The sequence below is a fragment of the Mauremys mutica genome, chromosome 8 (assembly GCF_020497125.1).
Source record: "Mauremys mutica isolate MM-2020 ecotype Southern chromosome 8, ASM2049712v1, whole genome shotgun sequence".
NCBI lineage: Eukaryota > Metazoa > Chordata > Testudines > Geoemydidae > Mauremys > Mauremys mutica.
In genome coordinates this window covers 99,412,528-99,435,593 of record NC_059079.1, presented here as the reverse complement: position 1 = coordinate 99,435,593, position 23,066 = coordinate 99,412,528, and the positions used below count along the sequence as shown (strand labels likewise).

At 40.5% G+C, this 23,066-nt stretch overlaps 2 protein-coding genes across 5 annotated transcripts in view; both read right to left on the bottom strand.

The window, feature by feature from the left end:
- The window catches only part of CATSPER3 (cation channel sperm associated 3), a 35,619-nt gene extending 28,060 nt beyond the window's left edge, over positions 1-7,559 (bottom strand). The window contains exons 1-3 of one of the 3 annotated variants that reach the window (XM_045027127.1): positions 6,532-7,559; positions 5,688-5,841; positions 2,924-3,163 (exon numbers count right to left, since the gene is read on the bottom strand). In XM_045027127.1, coding sequence (XP_044883062.1) covers positions 2,924-3,163; positions 5,688-5,841; positions 6,532-6,644 — 507 coding nt within the window. In that variant the 5' untranslated portion in view covers positions 6,645-7,559. The remainder of the gene's footprint in view (positions 1-2,923; positions 3,164-5,687; positions 5,842-6,531) is intronic. The other 2 variants (XM_045027126.1, XR_006581583.1) reach the window with 2 other exon arrangements.
- Positions 7,560-11,514: 3,955 nt separating this feature from the next.
- PCBD2 (pterin-4 alpha-carbinolamine dehydratase 2) overlaps positions 11,515-23,066 on the bottom strand; it is a 33,847-nt gene continuing 22,295 nt past the window's right edge. For both annotated transcript variants that reach the window (XM_045027128.1, XM_045027129.1), the window contains 2 exons: positions 15,533-15,613; positions 11,515-13,428 (listed from right to left, as the gene is read on the bottom strand). In XM_045027128.1, coding sequence (XP_044883063.1) covers positions 13,333-13,428; positions 15,533-15,613 — 177 coding nt within the window. In that variant the 3' untranslated portion in view covers positions 11,515-13,332. The remainder of the gene's footprint in view (positions 13,429-15,532; positions 15,614-23,066) is intronic.

The following is a 23,066-nucleotide window of genomic DNA, read 5'->3' as shown; positions in this document are numbered from 1 at the left end:
AAACCTCCAGGGTTGTCCGAAGAAAACGAAGTAAGAAATGGTGTGCTTGAAAGAAAAACTCATGGATTAAAATGGCATGTGTGACTTATTTTTAACAGCTATTTTCCCCCATTCATAGCACTGTGGTAAAATGCAAATGGAAAGGAAAATCTCTCCTGAACATGGGAGAAGCAGAAAGCAAATAATATTCACGCTGTGGACTTTATAAAACTCAAAAATATTAAATTTCTTCAGCTCCCCGCTCCATACTCAAGTAACAACCAACATCATTCCAGAAGGCTCAGCACACACTGTTAACATACAGAGAACACTGCAAATGTTACAGCCAGCTCTATGTTACAGCACAAACTATAGCCTCTAAAGGGGTTAGTTATATTACAATAAAATTCAGTGAAACCCATGATTACTCAAGGGACTAACAATGCTTGCATTCCATGGGTGATTTTTCTAATTGTTAGGGCTGAATTGTACTCAGTTCTCATCAAGCTACTTTGGAGGGGTTCTTTAGACAGGTGGTTCCCAGAAGAAGGTGGACTTTTCAGGCTTCACTGAAGTTTTCCTGATGGTCCTGATTCATTCTTCTATCCCACTCCCTCAGCAGCGAAGCAGAGGAGCTCATCTTAAACTGGGAAGTTTATACACACACAGGCTGTCTCCTTTGTAAGCAGCCACAATCGCTTCAGACTCCTGCCTGGTTCATTTGGTGGTGCCACAATCCTGCATTTACTTCCACTACAATGTCACAGGCATTGGATTAGCATACCACTGAGACCTAGGCTAGCTCTGCGTGACAAAAGCCTAGGCCAGCAGAGTCCCCTAATGTAGATGCAGCGTGCACCAACAGAAGGAGTTTTTCTGTGAGTGTAGGAACATCACCTTCCCAAATGATGTTAGTTATGTTTTCACAAGCATACTTCTGTCGCCATAGCTGTGTTTGTTGGTCAGGGGGTATTGGTTTTTCATACCCCTGACTGACATAGCTACGCTGGTGTACATTTTAACAACAGACCAAGCCCTACTTGACACCCAAAGTTGCATCAATTTACTTAAACTAGTGCGACTTTGTGTGCGGACGCGCTCTCATCGGTTTATCCTGCCTTTGTTAAATAACGAGTGCAGTGACCCTTTAATTGCAGTGCAGTGCAGTGACCCTTTAGCAATCTATGGAATGCTGTCAGAGGGCTGCAGAGCCCCTGATGAAAACTCCACTAACTTTAAGAGGAGGGGGGATAATTACAAATCACAATGACCTATAATACTGGATTGGGCTCCTTGTGGAGCAACGTCAACCACTCCCTGAACATGCTTCCCTAAGTATTGCCCGCTGCTCCAGGCAATGAAGCCTTGTTACACTAAGAAAATTACCTGGTTTTGACAGCAGGTACCAGCAATGGCTGCAGCTCAACTGATACAGAACACAGTTTAGTTGCAAGATTTGCCCACGATAATTCATGTTCAGCGCCATTTCAGAAATTAGAATTAAAAAGGCAACCTAGGATAGGTAACGGAACCTAGGCCTTCTGCATGATGGACCGCCCTTCCTATGCTGTTCCCTCATCAGTTATTTATGGTGAATGTGATCCAAAGAGCAACAAAAATGTTGGAAAACAAAAACCTGAAGTCAAAAGAAAGGAAAGTGAACATAAGAACGGCCATACTGGGTCAGACCAAAGGTCCATCTAACCCAGTATCCTGCCTTCCGACAGTGGCCAGTGCCAGGTGCCCCAGAGGGAATGAACAGAACAGATAATCATCAAGTGATCCATCCTCTGTCGCCCATTCCCAGCTTCTGGCAAACCCAGGCTACAGACACCATTCCTGCCCATCCTGGCTCATAGCCATTGATGGACCTATCCTCCATGAACTTATCTAGTTCTTTCTTGAACTCTGTTATAGTCGTGGCCTTCAGAACATCCTCTGGCAAGGAGTTCCACAGGTTGACTCTGAGTTGTGGGAAAAAATACTTCCTTTTGTTTGTTTTAAACCTGCTGCCTATTCATTTCATTTGGTGGCCCCTAGTTCTTGTGTTATGAGGAGTAAATAACACTTCCTTATTTATTTTCTCCACACCAGTCATGATTTTATAGACCTCTATCGTATCCCCCCTTAGTCATCTCTTTTCCAAGCTCAAGAGTCCCAGTCTTATTAATCTCTCCTCATATGACAGCTGTTCCCTACCCCTAATCATTTTTGTTGCCCTTTTCTGAACCTTTTCCAAGTCCAATATATCTTTTTTGAGCAGGGGTAACAACATCTGCACGCAGTATTCAAGATGTGGGTGTACCATGGATTTATATAGCGGCAACATGATATTTTCTGTCTTATTATCTATCCCTTTCCTAATGATTCCCAACATTCTGTTTGCTTTTTTACTGCTGCTGCACAGTGAGTGGATGTTTTCAGAGAACTACCCACAATGACTCCAAGATCTCTTTCTTGAGTGGTAACAGCTAATTTAGACCCCATCATTTTATATGTATAGTTGGGATTGTGTTTTCCAATGTGAATTACTTTGCATTTATCAACATTGAATTTCATCTGCCATTTTGTTGCCCAGTCACCCAGTTTTGAGAGATCCTTTTGTAACTCTTCGCAGTCTGCCTGGGACTTAACTATCTTGAGTATTTTTGTATCATCTGCAAATTTTGCCACCTCACTGTATACCCCTTTTTCCAGATCATTTATGAATATGTTGAATAGGATTGAGCCCAGCACAGATCCCTGGGGGACACCACTATTTACCGCTCTCCATTCTGAAAACTGACCATTTATTCCTACCCTTTGTTTCCTATCTTTTAACCAGTTACCAATCCATGAGAGAACCTTCCCTCTTATCCCATAACTGCTTACAAGTGCAGTTGTAACGGCCTGGATATAAAAATCAGAAGTGTGTTTCCACTGCAACTATAGATAATCAATTTACCCTCATGCCTCTGTTGTAGGAGATAAGCTTCAGAATCTTGAGTGCCTGGAAACCATTAATTATGTTCCATGTCCTGTAGTGTTTGATGTCATTTTTGTCAATGGTATATGGGAGGTAAGCAATGAGAAGTAGGAGAACATCAAACAGGTTATAGCCACTCCTCCAGTAATTCAAGGGATCCACATAAAACTTCAGCAAAATCTCTGTGGTGTAGATGGATATAATAATCAGATCGGCCAGCTGAAAAGAAAAAAATAGGAGTCTAGAACATGTCACTGCGGGGGAGGGGGAAAGGCTTTGATTACAGAAGAAAAGAGCCTTCAGTTGTTCCTGTTCAACCCTGAATTAGGTTAACCAACAGCTCTATCCTACTCTCAGATACACAGGGATGCAAATACAGTCAAGCCGTTTAGTTCATCCTGCCATCACAAGGTTGCTCCTTCTAAGGCATCTGCCAGTGATTCATCACTCTCATTTAAATGTCCTAAAATAACATGGAGCCACATTCTTGGGCAATCTTAATGCAGGTCACTGTTAGGGAGTTTTCCCTAACAGTTTAAATTTCACCCCAATATTCCTAGTTACACTGCCATGTTCCACCCAAAATAAGTCTTAATTGTATTGCCATGTACCACTCTGCAGAATTCCTCTCCATCCTTGGTGTTTTCACTCTTCAAATACGCTGAGCACACTAGAAACTGGACATTTACCACAGTTAAATTTACCATTCCAAGTGCAGGGAATACCATAAATACCACAGGGCAGTAAATACCACTTTTATAATGGCACCTAATGTATTTGAGGACCATTATGCTCCCTCCTCTTCTGAGTCATTCTTACACTAGTTCTTGCTTGTCTAAACAATCGGGTTGGCTAACAGGACCCAGAACAATACTAACTTGAAATGAGAACAACTGCTAATACACTATTAAAACAGACAGAACAAAATAGGTCTCACTCAGGAAGTTGTCTTATCTACTGCACCTACTGCCTCATGCAGTGGGCCAGGCTGAGCCAGTCAAACCTGATAATATAACTCCACCTCACACTTCATGAGTGTCATCAAGAATGCAAACTGATCTTGAAGAGGGATGAAGATGCTTATTTAAGGGAGTCCGGCAAATGCCAAATATGTCATTAATCATAAAACCATTTTTATCTGTTATTGAGAGTTGTATTATCCCTTCACAGGATATTGTACAGATGGGGAAACTGAGGCACAGGGAGGTTGTGTTTTGGCCCAGGTCAGTGGCAGAGCCAAGGACAGAACCTGAAGTCTCCTAATACCTCATCTCCTGTGCTAACCTCTAGACCAGGGGTCAGCAACCTTTCAGAAGTGGTGTGCCGAGTCTTCATTTATTCACTCTAATTTAAGGTTTCACACACCAGTAATATATTTTAATGTTTTTAGGTCTCTTTCTATAAGTCTATAATATATAACTAAACTATTATTGTATGTAAAGTAAATAAAGTTTTTAAAATGTTTAAGAAGCTTCATTTAAAATTCAATTAAAATGCAGAGTCCCCTGGAACGGTGGCCAGGACCCGGGCAGTGTGAGTGCCACTGAAAATCAGCTCGCGTGCCGCCTTCGGCACACGTGCCATAGGTTGCCTCCCCCTGCTCTAGACGACGCGTCCTCCCTTTCCCTGAGCAGGGTCTACTTCTGGAAGTGGAGTTTTCTAAAACTTTCCAAGATGAGAATGGACTTCTTGACATTAGCCAGGCCTGTCTTTTGGTTCCCACATTACTGGGATATATTATAACGACTCAGAGATTTGTCTAGAGTAGCTGACTTGTGTAAGACAAGAAAAATCAAGGTGTGCGTGGGAGATAAATATTTTTCAGTATGAACAGTGAATATTGAAAATATGAGCTCAGGTTAGTGGTGTTAACTTCTTAAGGTTTAAAAAAAAATACTGGTGACAACTAAAAGGACCCTTGTCATGATATTTTAAAAAATAATTTAGTAATGATCAGTGGTTGTGAAACTTGACACTGACCTGGGTTTTCTTGCTCTGGCCCCATCCCCATTGGAGAGCAACACTAGGGTACTCACCAGGGCAGAGTCACACCCACCAAAGTGTTATTGTAGGGTTAGTCGCTGGGACTGGGCTTCAACCACTGTGTTTATTCATTTATTTAATTTTAGAAAATAAAATAAGATCCACTTTTTTATCTAAACCTTTGGGGCAGAGCCTCAGCCCTGAGTAATGCCCTGGGTGTCGCTCCAGCAGCACAAAGGAGACACAAAGTCACCTGATGTAGTCAAATGCCCCAGTGGTGTAAAACCAGCATAGCCAGCTTTATGCCATTATGGGCATAAAGACATTCTGGGGCAGTCCAGGGACAAGAAGGTGGTTAGGCCAGAGAACAATCCAGTGACCCTGAGGCAGGGGGATAGTGAGGAGGGGCCAGTTCCAGCTGGCATCAATTAGAGCATCTCAGTGATGTTGCTTTAGAGTTGATCTTTCTACGATCTTTGTTACAGTGCACCTTGGACCAATTCACAGCTGATGCAAACTGGTGTCAATGGAGCTACAGCAGCTGAGGATCAGGCCCAATGTCTGCTGATACTGGTGTGCTTTGTACATGGAAAAGTGGACACATATTGGTTTCTGTAATGCAGGCTCCCATTTTTGTTTCACTTTACTACTCAATTCACGGATAGGAAAAAAAACCACTTAAAAAACTTGCTACATCGTCAGCAGATGCTACTGAAAGGAAAGGAGAACTTACCACCCATTCTATTGCCCAGCTCCTTACCTCCAGATATGCATAAGAATTAAGCTTAATAGCATAATCAGTCTCCAAGCCCAAGAACACTGCATTGAGTGAGATGATGCTTATCATGACTGAGTTGAGCAGGGGATTCTGCAGTAATCTGCGTATATATGCACAAAATTCAGTGTCCCGTCTCCTATCAAACAATTTAAGGGACAAAAAATAGGGTAAATTCTAGGACCATTAGGAGTCTGGCAAATGACAGGCTGATTCTCCTTCCCAATGACTTCAAAGAGAGCAAGGTCAGGCACAAGGTGGATTTCTCCCCCTCTCCTTTAAACATCCCCTAATACTGATTAGGAATGGAATTAGCAAAGACGACAGCCCTTTCCCTTCTGAGGTAGTTAATCATTGTAAAATCTACAATAAATTAAAAATAGATTTGCATGTTCAGTGGTAATTTTTAATTTTAATCCAGAATCACTGAGAAGCTCCCAGTATTTTTCAGAAAGTTCCAAGACAACAAAGAAATTCCCATTCTTTTCCCAGGATATCTAGATGAGCACATGCCCAGTCTTATTAGCAATCAATTTAAAGGCACTAGGGCAAAAATTGTTTGGTATTTAATTTAAATGCATGTTTATGAACAGTCTCCCTCATTAAACTCTTACTGAAATAATCACCGAGGTTTAGTTAAACAGAAAGCAAAAATCCCTTGCCTTTAGTTTAATACATAAAGAAATAATGGTCAAATTCATCACTTGGTAGCTCCAGCCAGTGACATTAATGTCGTATGGAGTTAATGGAGGATGAATCGGACTCATTGTAACTTCTTTGTAGATCAAAACTTAAACACATATTTCAAAGGACTTGGTCAAGTACTTACCTGAATTGCCAGAACAGAGTGTGTTTCACGTCAGAATCAGACGAGGATTTAAAATTTTCAACAACCAAGTTCGACACAAGTCGTCTCTGATGAAAAGATTCTGTAGGCTCCATACTCACACTTTCAGATTATTTAGTTTAAGAGATCTAGGTGGTCATTATGTATTCCCTTAAGTAACTCAGAGTGCACAAGGCCAAGCACAGAGAACAGAAATACTCTATATAGAAAAGAATGGAATTTTCTATTTGACATCATCACTTTATGAGGTCACTTCCAGGCATAAAAATGATACGTCAGCACTTGAAACAAAGTGCTGGACAAATGAAAACTCTTGTGAAGAGTCAGTAAGGCAAGAAGGCAATAAACGTTCACTGCTGTGAAAATATAATGCAACATTGGATTAACATTGCCCAGCACCTTAGACACAAAATGGGAGGGGGATTGTTTAAAAGTACATACAAATCTAGTATTAATAGAAATGTTTTTTATTCGGTGTAAGTTTTTGTTCAATTTTAAAGCTATTTCTCTAGGGCCAGACTAAGCCATAGGCACTATAGGCCTAGGAATCTGGATCCTGGAGCCACATGATTACTACATCAAAACCACAGCTTTCATTAGTAAGTTTCTAGTCCTCAGAGTTATAAAGAAAAGTTTGAAAAGTGTGGCCCACATGTAACCAATTCAGTGATATCTGCCTGAGTCTGCAGATGGCCTGAAAGGTTGAACTTCCCCATGCATCTCAATGGAATGTTAACTCCAAGACATGCCACTCGGTGAGACCCAGTTAACACCACCCCAGCAGAGGACTGTGTGTGAGGCAGGAGGAGAAGAGTGCAGTGAATCCAGTCACCCATCCAAGCAGATACACCCCAGTAGCTGAGGTGTGTACATGGAGGGGGGGCTGCTGCAACCTCTTCCTCTCTGAATGGGGGAATGTTGATGCCGCCCCTGAGGGGAAAGAAGGGGCCTCATGCCACTTCCCCTGCCTGCAGAGGAGGAGGACCACCTGCCACCACCATGGCACAGGGGCAAGGCTACAAGGGTGGAGTCACAAGTCACAGTGTGTCGACGGCCCTGGATTGCCTTAATCCAGCCCTTGCATTTCCCTATCATGTTTCCAATGTAATCATCACATCCTCACACTGGTGCAGGAGAACCAGGGCATAAAACTGATTAAAAACAAGGTGAAATTAACTAATCCTGTTTCACTGTCTCACCCCGGAGAAAGGCATAAATAGGGAAAAGAAAATGAAGTTTTTTTAAAAATTCTTTATGCTTTAATATTCTAAAACAATGGGAGCAAGTCAGGCAAGCAATTTTGCTGTTCATTCTGTTTTAATTTATATTTCAGCCTGGCAAAATCCTTTTAAAAACTGCAGAAATTTGCACAATGAGGTGAAATTACATTCATTTTTAGTATTTATGCTTTGTGATGAGCCAAAGCAGTGGAAGAAAGACATTTTTACGGCTGGATACAAGCCTTACCGCAACAATTTGTTGGAGAAGGATTTTTATTAGTCAGGAAATAGGCAAATAGTAAACAAAGATCTCTTTGTATATGCTGAAGGCCCCAATTCAGCAAGACTGTTAAAAGCCAACCTAACTTGAAGCAGGAGTAATTCAACTGAAGCTTAAAACTAGACCTATGCTTGAGCACCTTGCTGAATGAGGGCCATATAATCGAATGGTGTCCAGGAGCATTCCACCAATCAAATGGCTGAGTTTGCTCAATATTTCATTGCTTTATCTCAAAGGAAAGAAGCAGCCTCGATCTGAAAGCATTAGAAGTATGCTGGGAAATTATACCTCATTTTTATTTTTATATGCTTAAGTTTTCAGAGGGCCATTTCTTTTCCTTGCTCTCAGTCTAATTATATTTTCTAAAAATAAGGCAGAAAGGCAAGGAGGTGGACACTAATCTCAAATTTCTGCAGCACAGAAGGTAATGGTATGAGTGGTGTCTTCTACCATTACTCACTTCTCTTGCCACCTTCAATCTCTCTTCACACAGTAGAGGGCTTTAAATTTAGCAGACAAAAGCATAACAAGTTCCAATGGCTGGAAGCTGAAGCGAAACAAATTCAGTCTAGAAATAAGGTGCACATTTTTCACAGTGGGGGTTAAAAAGCACTGCAACAATTTACCTATGGAGGTAATGGATTCTGTCACTTGACGTTCTCAAAATCAAGACTGAGTGGATTTTCTAAGAAATATGGTCTAACTCCACCAGAAGTTATGGGCTTGATGGAAGAATCACTTGAGGCCGAGGAATTGCCAAAATTCCTCGGCCTGTGTAATACAGGAGGTCAAACTAGTTGATCATAGTGGTCCCTTCCGGCCTTAAAACCTATGAATCTATACTCTGAAGATATTCTGAATACTGTATAATCCTCCACAGATAAATCTGTCAAATCTCTATCTCCTGGAACAGATATAGAGATTTGGGCATCACAGCACAACTGAAAATGTTTCACAGATCAAGTTTGGAGAATGAAATGATAATACAACAATATTTAATTAAAAGACCTTTATTCTCCCCTGATTCCGAATTGGAGGCGTCTGCTATTGGAAATGGGTATAGATATTTTGTTATTAGCGTACCAGACTTCTGTTCTATTCCTGCAAAAACTGAAATTTAATTAAAAGAAATACCAAAAGAAAAAGACACCTTTCTCTTCAGCAACCACCCCAAAGTCTTTCCATCACTACAACTGAGTAATAAGAAGGATTAGGAAAAGTTTGGTTTTTTATAGACAGATGGACATGCTTCAATGGTGAATGGGTTTACTTCCAATCTTCCTGCTTCATCTAGTAAAGGACGATGATTGTGTCCTTTCACTTACATCTACTTACATTTGTAAGGCTTTCTTGAATTTTTTTGTTCTATTTTGCCTCTGGTATTCCACAGGAATTTTTTAGGAAAAGGTTACTTCTTTTCATACATATTCTGTGATGAGGAGAATGTCTTTATCTCTACCAGTTCTCTTTGATTATAATCAGATGACGGCTCAAAGTGGGAGCAAACACACAGGCCAGTGGGAAATGGGGAACATTTGGTGACCTTGGTGATACTAGCACTGTACGGGATAGCATCAGGGTTGCACTGTGATAGCAGAAGCCAGCAGTCCTGCCAGTGATTATAATCACTACTTTAATTACCTCACCAAGACCCAGTACCCAATGTGGTGTTTGCATGGTTTGCTGAACAGTCCCACTGAGGACTCCTGCTTTTTGGGGAATTTACTGAACTTGTTTCAGACTGCCCTGTGAAACTAGAGATCCTATTGGCAACTGGGAACAGGTCTAGATTAATCCAGATGCAGAGAAATTACGTTCAAAGAAAACAGTTGTTTAATGACAGATAATCCAAACACTCATCAGCACCACAATCAACCTGGAAACAAAAACATTCCAATGAAATATAACCTAGTGGTTGCAACGAGCAGGGAAACATTGCCAGTGTAAGAGAAAGGGGCACCATGCTGCAGTGAGCTGTTATTCTGAAGGCTAAGCAGAGCAGGCACCCATCAGTACTAGAAAGTGAAAGCTACCAGAAAAAAATTAGGACACCGCAGAAGTGGTATTTGTGATTCAATAGGGAGTTTTAACCTAATATACCAGCCTGATGTAATGGAGCATTATGACTCTAGAGGTTCTGTTTTTCAGACAAGACTAAAAACTGAAGTTCTGGCCACTTTTGGTTATCCAAGACCCACTGGTACTTTTCACAAGAGGAGCATTAGCCCAAATGTCCTGACTAAAACGCAATACCTGTAATTAAATTCTTCCTATATAGATTTCCTATAAAGTTTCAACTGGACATGGAACCGTTCACTTCCTTGGTTAAAGTTGCTATACACTGTTACAGTCGCTAAGCTCCAACCGAGGGGTCAATATTGAGTGAAGCGATTATTCTCCCAACTTCTCAATACCTCTACACATTCTCTCAATGTATAACAAGAGTGTATATACTCATATACAGGAACGTATTTTGAGAGAGACAGATACACGCACAAACTGCAAACTCGAGCTAGATGGCTGATTTATGTTTCCTTAATCTTTCCCAGATACAGAAAGGGAAGCCAGAGGTTTTTCAGCATAGTTAGTAGAATGCCAAGATTCCATTGCCACTTGCTTCACAGAAAGCAGCTAGGTTATTACAAAAGCTAAGGATTGTGGGGCGGGAAGGGAGAGGGAGGTGTGATGAAGGTTCTCAGTTTGGATGCAATTCAAAAATGCTAAGAATTCTGTCAAAACCCTAAAAACCGGACTTTGGTAACGAAAGCAGGAGCTGGTGTCTGCAAGGCAAACCAAAGCCCAGGAGAACATCATTGCTTTTTGTGCTGAGGAGCTGCAGGTATCATGGAGTGCAGGAGAGAGAAGCAGCCAATAGCAGTTTAGCAAAAAAACTGAAGAGGAACAGGAGGAAAGGAAATTGCCTCTGAGGCTAAGGTGAAATCCTGGCCCCATTGAAGCCAATGGCAAAACTCCCACGGATTTCAAAGGAGCCAGGATTTTCCCCTTAGATTCTGTCTCTGAAGTCAACAGTCTTTGATCAGACATGAGCAGTTTTTCACTACTATTTTCATTACAAGATAACAAAGTTTATACAGCAATACTCACGGAGAGCACCTCATTGCTCTCTGCAATAACCAGGAGGGGAGCAGGAGGCAGAAGCTAAACAAATGTTATCCCAAAAAGCTATGCCGAAGTAATGCGCTGCTCACCTTTTCTATTTATTTCACTCAGTCTCCATCACCATGCAGCAGACCTAAAAAATAACAACACTGTACAGCCGGGCGTCACAAAAGAATACTGCTCTGAGCTCTAAATGAATTTGTGGGGATTTTTTTTCTAAGAGAATGTAAATAAATATTAATATTTTAAACCCAAGACCTCCCAGTAACTAGATATAAGTTATGCTAATGCCAAAACAGCTTTGTCACATATGTGCAAGTATATAATAATTATGCAGGAACAAAATTACAGAGGAGGAATTAGATTTTATTGTTCTTATCCAAAGCTTTCCCATAATATCTCATTTCTAAAAAACAAAAATAGTTTTCAGGGCTTATTAGAGAGGCATTGTCAAACCTTCAGGACCAGATTTATTTATCCATGGGTAACAAAAGACAACAGTTATTTTTTCAAGTAATTCCCTGCAGCAGTGATCACTTTAAAATCATGTCAAAGAAATACTTAATTTCATACAAATACAAAAAGATTTTAAGGGATGGGCATTTCAGAGCATAAAACCTATATGGTTCTCTTTAGTTTTAACTTGATAGCCTATGGATGGTAATTTAAAAACCACCTCGGTTCAAAAATCTTAACAACTGCTGTCTGTAAGTGCATGATACGGCATATGTTAATTATTTTGTGCTTCATATTTTACAAATTTATTGATGAGAATATTTTGGATGGCAGCTACTGCACTACATCCAGAAAGTATTGGGAGAGCACAAATCTAATATGCACAAAAAGGCTTTGACAATTACATGAATCAATATAGATCTAGTTTCTTAGTAGTTACTAATTGTGCCTCTGGTGTCATTCTATCTATGTATCTAGGCATTTATAATGTGCCAATCAACCCAGTCGTTAAGCAGCAACATAATTATTAGAAAGGCTTGATTGTGCATGTTGAGTACACTTAGTACTGCAGAGAGGGGCCTGTTCTTGTCATACTTACATGAGCAGAACTCCAACTGCTATCAATGGGAATTTTGTCTGAGTGAGAATAAAGGCCAGAGACTTTATAACCTTGGGATGTTGTGAGAAATGGATTTTCAACCTAGCTGGTAGGATCTGTAGCTCTTAGAACAAGATTTACAAACAAATTATTTTAACTATAAGAAAATGGTTCACCATAACTTTAGATTAGCCCTGCCCACCTTATCAAGAGAACCCTGCTAACATTGCTTCCTTTACTGCTGGCAGCACTTATTGGAGTGATGGAAACCTGGCTTAGTCCACACTCCCCTTTCCTATAGATGGGCTTTAATAAAATATGAGAATGCTATTACAAAATAAGGATTTGATATTGAGTTCTCTGGCCCCAATCCATCAAAATATTTAAGCACTTCACCCAAGTACATGAGTATTTCCAGTGACTTCAGCAGGTCTATTCATGTGCTTAAAGTTCAATATGTCCTTGAGTGCTTTGACAGATAAAGGCCAGGGTACTCAGCAGCTTGCAGGATCAAGCCCTCAATATCCTACTATTGGGAAGGTGACAGGTCCGAAAAGCACCTCACCATGATTGGTGTCTGCATACAAGAGTACAGAGAAAAAGAAAGCTACCAAATGTCCTGCTGGCTGGGATAAAGAACAAGGCACGCTCACTTGGCAATACCCCAGTGCTATTACTCCCTGCAGGGTTACTAGGCTAGGGGCTTGGAGAATCCTTATCTCTCTGGAAGGCTTCCAGCAGTCATTCTGGCTTTTATCCATTGTGGAATAATGGTGAATCACATTTCTGGTTTGAGTTTTTAATGTGAAAAGTCTATTTTCATTTCTAAGGAAGGATTGTTCAAAATTACTTTTGTTGCTTTGTCTGATGTATTGTACGTGTGACCAGTAATGATAAGTATAAGGATTTGGCAGTTTTCTCAGACTAAGGTTGATGAGTTTGTTTGTTTGGTTTTTTTTTTTAATGCTGCTGCTAAACTAGTCTTATTACAAATCATTTTACACTACAAGGGGCAGCAGCAATTTAGAATGTAGAACCCTTCACTGAATGAATGATAAGGTTCAGATATAAAGCAGTCTGAAGGCAATGCTATTTTCAACATTCAGTTATTACACAGAAGCAGCCGCCTTGTCAATAAATTGAGCCAGCTTCACATCTCTTTTGGTCAGTCCTCCACAGTCATGGGAAATAAGAGTTATCTGAACCTGTAAGCAAAAGGAAAGGAAGTGGATTACAATTTACATTCCAAGCTTTCAGTGAAGACTGATCAGAATTCAATTTGAAATTTTTTGTGGGGAGAGTGATCTTTAATGAATTGGTTTAAAAAAAATCCTGCCTGCAGACTAAGAGTTGGAATCTTACTATTTTTTCAAATTATAAGACATCATATGAGTCAGCTGCAAGGTGAGCAGGCTCAGCAGAATCTGGAGACTAACCAAAGAAGCACTTCACAGAGTAAAAAAGTAATTTAGGCTTCATGTTCTTGGGTTTCATCCAAGAGGCAGCATCCGATTAAATTACTCATTCTTTACATTTAAATTCCACATATTGGTTTCATGAAGAATTCAGGTCATTGACCAAGTTGCAAACACCAAATTAAGTGACTGAAGCATAAAAATCAGGATCTTAAAGGTGAAGAAACTGGTGAGCTCTTTGCAGATTAGTTTTGAAAGGAAAAAATAAACAGACTGGTGTACGTGTTGCTATGATACAGGCTGCCTGCATGAGTTTGTTTAGACTTACCCAGAAGAAAAGTCATGTGCTACATTATTAGTTGTTCCTGTGTAGCAGGGATTTGCAAAAAAGAAAATCTAAACACCCTGGGAAGTCAAGACACTCTTCCAGAGTGTGAGATAAGCACTTTGTCCAACATCACTTAATGTCTCTCTTTAAATGAGATAGTTAGAATGTATTTAATTTTGCCTTATTGTTTAAAAAAGAATTAGACCATTTCAGTGCCAATTAATCCCATTTAAAAAAAAATACACATGGCACTTTGTGCCAGTCAGAAAAAAACCACTGCCTTATGTGTATGCATCATCATTCTGCTTGTCCCTTGTTTTGTTTTAGATACGCATGGTATATATTTATCAGTGATTAAAGAAAAAAATAGTTAATAGAACAAAATGAGAACTATTAGAAAATAAAATGATAGTAATAAATTTGGCTCTTGAAGTAGTGCCTTTTATTGGAAGGTCTCAATGCACCTGACTAATATTTGCTCTCATGAAACCACTACGAATTAAATACATTTTATAACTGACTTTACAGGCAACTACACTGAGACACCGGAGTCAAGATTTTCAAGATATGAGTCTAAGAGCTTGTCTACATTACCCACTGGATCAACGGGCAGCGATCAATCCAGCAGGTGTCGATTTATCGCGTCTAGTCTAGATGCAATAAATTGACCGCCAAGCACTCTCCCATCGACTCCGGTACTCCAGCAGGGCGAGAGGCGCAGTCAGGAGTCGACGGGAGAGCGTCAGTGAAGACACTGCAGTAAGTAGATCTAAGTACGTCGACTTCAGATACATTATTCACGTAGCTGAAGTTGGGTAACTTAGATCGATCCCCCTGCCCCCACTGTAGATCAGGCCTAAGTTAGCTTTCCAGGCTTCTGTTTCGGCACTGTAACAAGTGGCTTGATCTTCCAAAGTTCTGAACTCCCATTAACTTCCACAGGCATCAAAAGGAGCTGATGAGTGTTTAGTAGCTTTGAAAAAATCAGAGCTGTTATTTAGATGGCCTAAACATGGATTTAGGAGCCTAACTTTAGGCTTAGATTTTAGGAAATCTTGGTCGAAGAGGTTATATAATGTGTCCAAGCCACACAGCCTGTGGTGAGAAATTTGAGAGAAGAACTATGGATTCCTGCCTCTCTAACCACTGATTAGACAATCTCTTCACTATTTAATATACAAGTTTAAAAAGTAGGAACAATTTGAGGTTTAAACACTTTCACAGTGTGTCAAATGTTAAGCACATTACCATGATGACAACAGGAACACACACACACACACACACACAAAAGAATAAGCACATTACCATGATGACAACAGGAACACACACACACACACACACACACAAAAGAACAAAACGCTAATTTATTCTGCCCATCAGTAGGACTGGATCTTCTTTGCAAATATTCTTTTAAAATCCAGAAAGGAGATAGGTAAAGTCACTACCTCTTTTGATGTATAGAAGCTTCCTAATGTGAAAAGGAGTGACAGAAATGGATGTTCTATACGCTGATCTGGTCTAGTAAATTGTTTATAAAAGTACCTAAAAAGTTATTCAGTGTATTACCTTGTTGTACACATTAAACCATTCGGGATGATGATTCATCTTTTCTGCTTGCAGAGCAACTCGTGTCATAAATCCAAAAGCCTAGGATAAAAAGAATACAGAGAAATATTTCATGTTAGGAACGTGCGTTAAGGTTAGTGGTATGGATCTACAAGGATATATTCCAAAAGCCCAGTGATGTGTAATGACAGGGATGGCCCTTGTGTACTGGGACCTAAAGATAATTTGTTTTGTTCCCTACCCCTTTGAGTACTCTGAGTACGTCACCTTTTGGAGCATTCCACCTTCCCTGGATTACTCCCCATTCTATCTTCACCGTTCCCTTACTAAAGAAGCATTCTACAGCACATGTTCCAGGGATGAACTCCCAGTAGGGTGATCGGATGTCCCGATTTTATAGGGACAGTCCCGATATTTGCAGGGAGGGGGGTGTTATATGGGCCCCTATTAGCCCCCACCCCCATCCTGATTTTTCACACTTACTATCTGGGTCACCCTAACTCCCAGAGTTCATGGCTTTCTGATTAGCTGGCTTCTTCCTGCAATGGGTTACAACCCCCTCTGCTCAGTGCGATACTGCTCCAAGTCATGGTCCCCTTGTTAAAAATTTACTACCGACCTAAAGGGATTGTGGTAATTTTCCTGCTGCTGATAGAGTTCTCTCCCTCTTTGGATACTGGTCGATCATTCTGTCCAAAATGACTTATCCAAAGATACTGATGAAGAACAATTATTTTGCCTACGGTGTGCAACAGGTATCAGATATTTTTAAATATTCACCCAAGGGAGATACCCCTATGCCCCTAGATCTTCACCCCACCTTTCCTCCAAGTTAAACACTCTGCTATACTATCAATATACACCAGGGGCGGGCGAACTTTTTGGCCTGAGGGCCTCAACGGGTTTCGTAAATTGTATGGAGGGCCGGTTAGGGGAGGGGGTCGTGGCCTGGCCCCCACCTCTGATCTGCCCCCCCCAGGACTCCTGCCCCATCCAACCCCCGCTGTTCCTTGATGGCCCTCCTGGGACCCCTGCCCCATCCACACACCCCCACTCCCTGTCCCCTGACTTCCCCCAGAACCCCTGCCCCTGACTGCCCCCTGCCGCCCCATCCAACCCCCTCTCCTTCCTGACTGCCCCCCCAGAACCCCTGCCCCCATTCAACCCCGTTCCCCCCGACCCCTATCCACACCCCTGCCCCCTGACCACCACCCCGAACTCTCCTGCCCTCTATCCAACCCCCCCGCTCCCTGCCCCCTTACTGCGCTGCCTGGCGCGCCAGTGGCTGGCAGTGCTACAGCCATGCCGCCACCACGCAGCACAGAGACCAGGTCAGGACAGGCTCTGCAGCTGCGCTGCCCCAGGAGCTCACAGCCCTGCCGCCCAGAGCATTGCGCCGGCAGCGGAGCGAGCGAGCTGAAGCTGCGGGGGAGAGAGGACAGTGGGGGAGGGGCCAGGGCTAGCCTCTCGGCCAAGAACGCAGAGGGCAGGCAGGACAGTCCCGCGGGCCATAGTCTGCCCACCTCTGATATACACAGTGTATTTTTCAGGAACAGAGTTCATTTCCCTGAATGTAAGCATTTTTGTTTTGTTTTGGAGGGGGGCGGAGGGAGGTTGGCCGGCCACATGAGGTCACTTCTCTCCTTTATGAGAAAATGTTTTGGTTTAAATGAGAGAATACAGACTTCCCAGTCCCCCACACCCTCTTCTCTTCCCCCGTGATGCAGGATTTAATTACAGGCTCAAGGAGAAAATGTTGTGGGAGGCCCTTGCCAAAAATATTTGCAGAAAATCTCTGCATTAAAAAAAAAAAAAATTCCATGCAAATCAAGGACTCACTCTGCAATAGGACCCATGTAGGTAGGCCCCTATGCCTGCCCAGAGACCAAGGGAAGTCAATGGGCTCTGCACAGATGTAGGAGTCCATCCAGGAGGATCAGGGCCTAAATTAAAACTGCAAAGCAAAAAAACCCCGTATCCACGTACATAGTCTGGTTCATATTAAAATACTTGCCATAAGTTAGTATCTTGACATAGACCTACCTGTTTAGATCATTTTAAGCACTAATTTATAGACTAGCCTGTATATGGTCCATCAAGCAATGGCCATTTCAAACAAACATGTGGTCAATAAATAACATAATGGTTGATAATAGTTTCAGTCTTTTTTTTCTCTCACAAATTACAAACACTTTAAGAAAAGGAATCAGTGCCTGGATGAAGTATGACTTTGTAAGTCACTTTGCCAGTCAGATGAATGCAAACGTTACAATCAGAGCAAATTATTCCAATGAGGTTTGTCATTTGGAAACCACCAAACTGTCAGCAATTAAAAAGCTTTTTTCTTTGACCCAAGAACATTCAAAAAAATTGGGAACACTAACTTCCCTTGAAGCTCTAGTTTGGTTTAATTTTACTTGGAGTGAACAATTACATTTCAAAAATTTCAAGCATTGCAACAAGATGCTTCAAAGCATAAAGTAGTAAACTCAGCACTAGACATTAGGGAATATACAGCTTTATTCAAAATTCTAAGATTTACATTTTATTTAAAGATTTTTTTAAAATACCCACAGCCTTAACATCTTTATTTACAAGACCATACCAAATTATCCCTAGAATTGCCTCCAAAGGATAGTTTAAAAGCCACTGCTGCAGTCAGAAAGGCATCTGAAATTAGACTGCCTTTTTATCGTCAGGCAGTGCAGGGAAAACTGGAGGGAATTCATGAAAAATCTGACCAAATCCATATATGCACTGCCAGTATCTATATCTATGTACCAACATACACACGTGTGTGCGCGCACATGAGTACATACATATATTTTTCCATGGATATTTTTATTTTATTGCATAACCATCACCACTCACTCTTAAGTTCAAATGGAAAAAACATTAAAGAACAAATTAATTGGTGACCAAATATCATGACCATTAAACTTTACCAAACCATTCCCTGTGCCTTCCCCCCAACACCGACTTGACCAGAAATCACCAGTTAGCTGACCTTGATGTCCCCCATCATCACCACAGCTAAAAATGGAAAGTTATCTTAAAGTTGCACTTCATCCTGAAGGTAGCCAAACTCAGGTTTTCATCAACTACAAGAGGGAATGAATTCCTAAGCCCTGGGCCCTCCGTGGAGAATGTCCCGTTGTCCTTTCCTATGAGCTCAATCCTGGGAACAGGTAGTATGAGCGTTCCAGTGGGACATAACTACCACAGCAGAGGCTTTTGGATGTTTCAGAGTTAAAAGGATCCCATAACCATGATTTTATACATACATCATGTGTATGTGCAATTATATACACGTATGTACATACATACACATATTACCCTGCTTTACCCAAAGCAATCTTCTCTGCGTTACTAAAATAAACGACTTTTTCTGTTTTGATTATAGCCTATTTTAACTATGCACAAAAGAGCACATATCTCCCATTAAGAAAATGAGCAGCAGCTCTGCTGAGTAATTTCACCAGTGCAATCTCCATTAAGCCCCTAAATACATCCTTTTCTAATTACATAAATTAGAACTCTATTGTTTATGGATCACCTTTATGTTTGTAGGCCCATAACCTTCCTTTTACAAAATACAATTGGCTGTGGAGGAAAAGATATTTAGGTTTGATTAGATATGAAAACACTATTACACAATCAGTTTGGACATGTCTTCACGTCTTGAAACATGATCGGTAATTTGGTCTAATTGGTGATCAAGGAAACTATCTTGTGATCAATTAAAGTAATTACCTGATTCCGGCAACATAACCAACCTTATTTTGAGCTGGAGTCTGCACTTCTTCAACTTTAATTAAAAATAATGAAAATTATTAAGCAGTCTGCAGTGCAAGATCATTGTCAAGCATGAGTCACATGACAGTATAGTCACTTGGCATTGGTGGGTACAGTTTACCAGACAGCGAAAACATTTCTTGTTGCTAGGTGGATAAGTGTTTTATTTATGCTGATAAGTCCCTACATGGCCTTGACCTTAGCAGATTGTTTGTGGCAGCTATAACCACTGATGACATCATTTTAAGATCTTAATTTGAATATATATATATATATATATATATCATCCACAACACAGAACCTCAGCAGCATTTTCTAAAATCTGTGCATCAAGTTTTAAAAGCAGCTATTTCGAATAAAGGAAATACCATACCAGATAAGATCAACAGTCTTTCTGTGCCTTGGTTCCCCATCCATAAGATGGAGATAAAATAGTACTTCCCTACCTCACAAGGGGTGTTGTGAAGATAAATACATTAAAAATTGTGAGGTACTCTGGTACTGCGGTAAGAGGAGCCACAGGAATACCTTATATAGATTTTTTACTGTGTAATTTTAGTTATATTTAGATAATGTTTTACTAAAATAAAGTTTAGAAATATAGGTTTCTACACATTTCTTAACCTGTGAAAAAATTTCCCCAGGGAAACATTGGAAGCAACACTTAAATTAGAGTGGAAACACCACTAGAAATATTACTGTATGGAACAATCCTGCTCTGGCAAGGAGATGGACTGGATGATCCAATGGGTCTTTTCCATTTCTCTTTTCTACGAGTCATGAAAGGAATAACTAAAAAACTACTGAAGTTGCAGCAGTAGCTCAGCTGCAATTTCTCAGACAGAGATTCATTTTCTAGATGCTCCCAGCTTTGACATGCCTGTTTTGGGAAAATATTTCCCTGCTAAATCACTCCTGAAAGAAGAAATCATATTAAGAAAGTATTTTAAGCAAGCTCAGCTGGTACCTCTTGCTCAAGCTGTGCCCTGGGACGGCCCAACTGTACTTTTAAAATGACAGAACATGCTATCACAAAATATGGCTTAATGCAACTTGCTTTTCCTGAGAAAGGTAAAAACTGTGCTATATGCTTTGCTTTCAGGAGTGAATGGAAAGATGAAATTCCATCTACCTCTTTGCACTATAGAGTATTTAACAGCTTTGGGAGGCTTGCAGAGTCCCTCTGCTAATCTGCTATTCTTCTTCTTTTCACATGTCTTAAGCAAGGACTCAATTCATCTTAACACTTTTTAAACATACAGCTTTTGCACAATGCTTGCCAACATTATCCTGATGATTAATACATCAAAGCAATGCAGGCTGATGTGTTGTGCTAATATATCACCGCCTGGTGAGTTCCCAGTGATAGAGTACCATAATGTATCACCGGAACACAGCATTCAGGCAATTCTTTACTCAAAAGATGGGACTCCTCAAGAAAAATAGCTTTGAGACCTAGCAATTTAACAAGCATTTTATTTATTTGTTTTTAAATGCAAAGGTTATGAACTTGGGGGTCCCTGGGCCTCCTAAATCTTTCAGCCAAGAGAAACATATGCTAATCACAAATACATTAAGGTTTTTATTTCCAATCTGTCATTATAATGCTGAGGGCAGTATTAACCCTGACCTTATATGGTGTAAGGGCTACCTGTCTTTGCAGCTTTACTATTTACTAAAAACATTTTGTATCCTTTATTAATAGGATACACGTACGTAATGGATAATACTAGTCATAATAATGCATTTATACCTTAGAATATACAGTGCTTAGTATGTTTGCTTTCACTTCGTACCATTACACGATGCGTTGCATTTGTCCTCTTTGTTCTTCATGCAGTTTAACTCCCTGTTACATAACAATAAAGAGACTTACACATCATTAGGCCTCAGCTCCAAATTGTGAAACTTCCATGCATGCAACCTATTTCACTAATTCCTGTAACCAGCTAACTTTTATTTATGGGTCAGCAGGCAGAGAAAAGAAGTTGCTTTATGTTGAGCTAAATTAAAGGTATGCTGTACAATACCTTTGTTTATAGTCAGTCACTGGGTTTTGTTTAAGTTAGTTTCATTACATTTTCTGTTGTGCTCCAAGTGAAATCTGCATTTTTTAAAATTCTATTGGCTACATTTAGGGAAGATTTTTCCTTGTTAAAACAGAGACATCTTGTTACATGGTTATGGTATTTTTTTAAAAAAGTTAAATCAGTTTTTAAAAACCTAAAAATTCGACCAACGTTAAAACAGGGAAGGAAGAGACATTTGGTGAAGTGTTTGTTATCAAATACTTATCTATTTATCCATCTAAAGATTCTCTATTGTGTCCATCACCATAATACCTACGTAAATCAGAGCTACAAGGCACTAAGCAGCTGTCTTCATGGAACTGCCTTTCCTTGTCTTTGGCTGGCTTTTACATTAATCATTGCATAAAAAATGGTTTTTAATATCATTGCAAGAATGGTGGGAAAGCTCGCTCAGAAAAGGAGGCAGCTAAAGCATGCCCTAAATATAATCACACTCTGGCATAGTCTGACTCCTTCTGGGAGCAAGTTCCACAACTGAACTTCCTTGACCCAGAGAACTTTATCTCCACCTATCAAACACCTCCTGCACTTTGTGGGCTGCACTGCTCTAGAAAAGCGCTGCTGCCTTGAGGCGTCCTGGATAGATAGGCTGACCAGATAGGAAGTGTCAAAAATCAGGACAGGAGGTGGGGGGTAATAGGTGCCTATGTGAGAGAAAGACCCCAAAATCGGGACATCTAGTCACCCTATGGATAGAGAAGCAGTAGCTGATACCCTGACCTATTTGACAATCAGGACTATGTCTCTGAACTGGCAACAGAAACAGACTGGAGCCAGTGGACGGACCATAGTGCAAGGATGATGGATGGGCAACCAGCCCATCATGGAGGCAGGCTACCACATTCAACACAAGCTGGAGCCTCTGCATTGCTTTCATGTTCAGGCCCAAGGAGTTATACTAATACATATTGGAGGTGTCTAATGCATAGACCACTGGGGCCAGAACATCAGCACTTCCTAGCAAACAAGATGAACTTACGTTTTTCTACTGCCAACACTACCTGATCATTTAGGTTTAGTGAAAGCTATGGACACCTAAAGGGCCTGAACGTGCAGTATACTGAGCACCCTGAATTCTTCTTGTCTCACGGGTGCTGCTCAGCACTTTAGAGGATTGTGCGCTTAACTATGAAAAATACTAATGGAGGGAAACAGTAGGGGTACAATACTAATGACATGTAGGCATGCATGGACATGGAATTTTTATTGGAACATCTAAAAAAAATATGGACTTTGTACGAAATATCAATACAATATTAACCTCGGTTATTGGTCTATACTCTTCCTAATTTAGAATACCATATTAGAAATCAAATGAGGACTGGCTGCTGAAGTTTTCCATCCTTGATCATCACATCCCATTTATGCAAAACTGAAGCCTGTTTGTTTTGCTCCCTAAAATAAAATTATATATCAATATTAGAGCTGTAAATTCTATACCCAAGTTATATGTTAAAGCTTTCAAAATATCTGAAAACCTTTACACTTTTTTCCACAAAGGAGGCAGTCTCTGGCTTGCAACACTTGTTTACAATTATGTCGGTGAAGAAACTAGCTAGCCAGCTCTATATCAAACATTTTGACAGCAAAAGCACAAACACTGATCTATTCTAAGTAGTTTGCCACTCTATGTAATCTTGGAAAAGGCA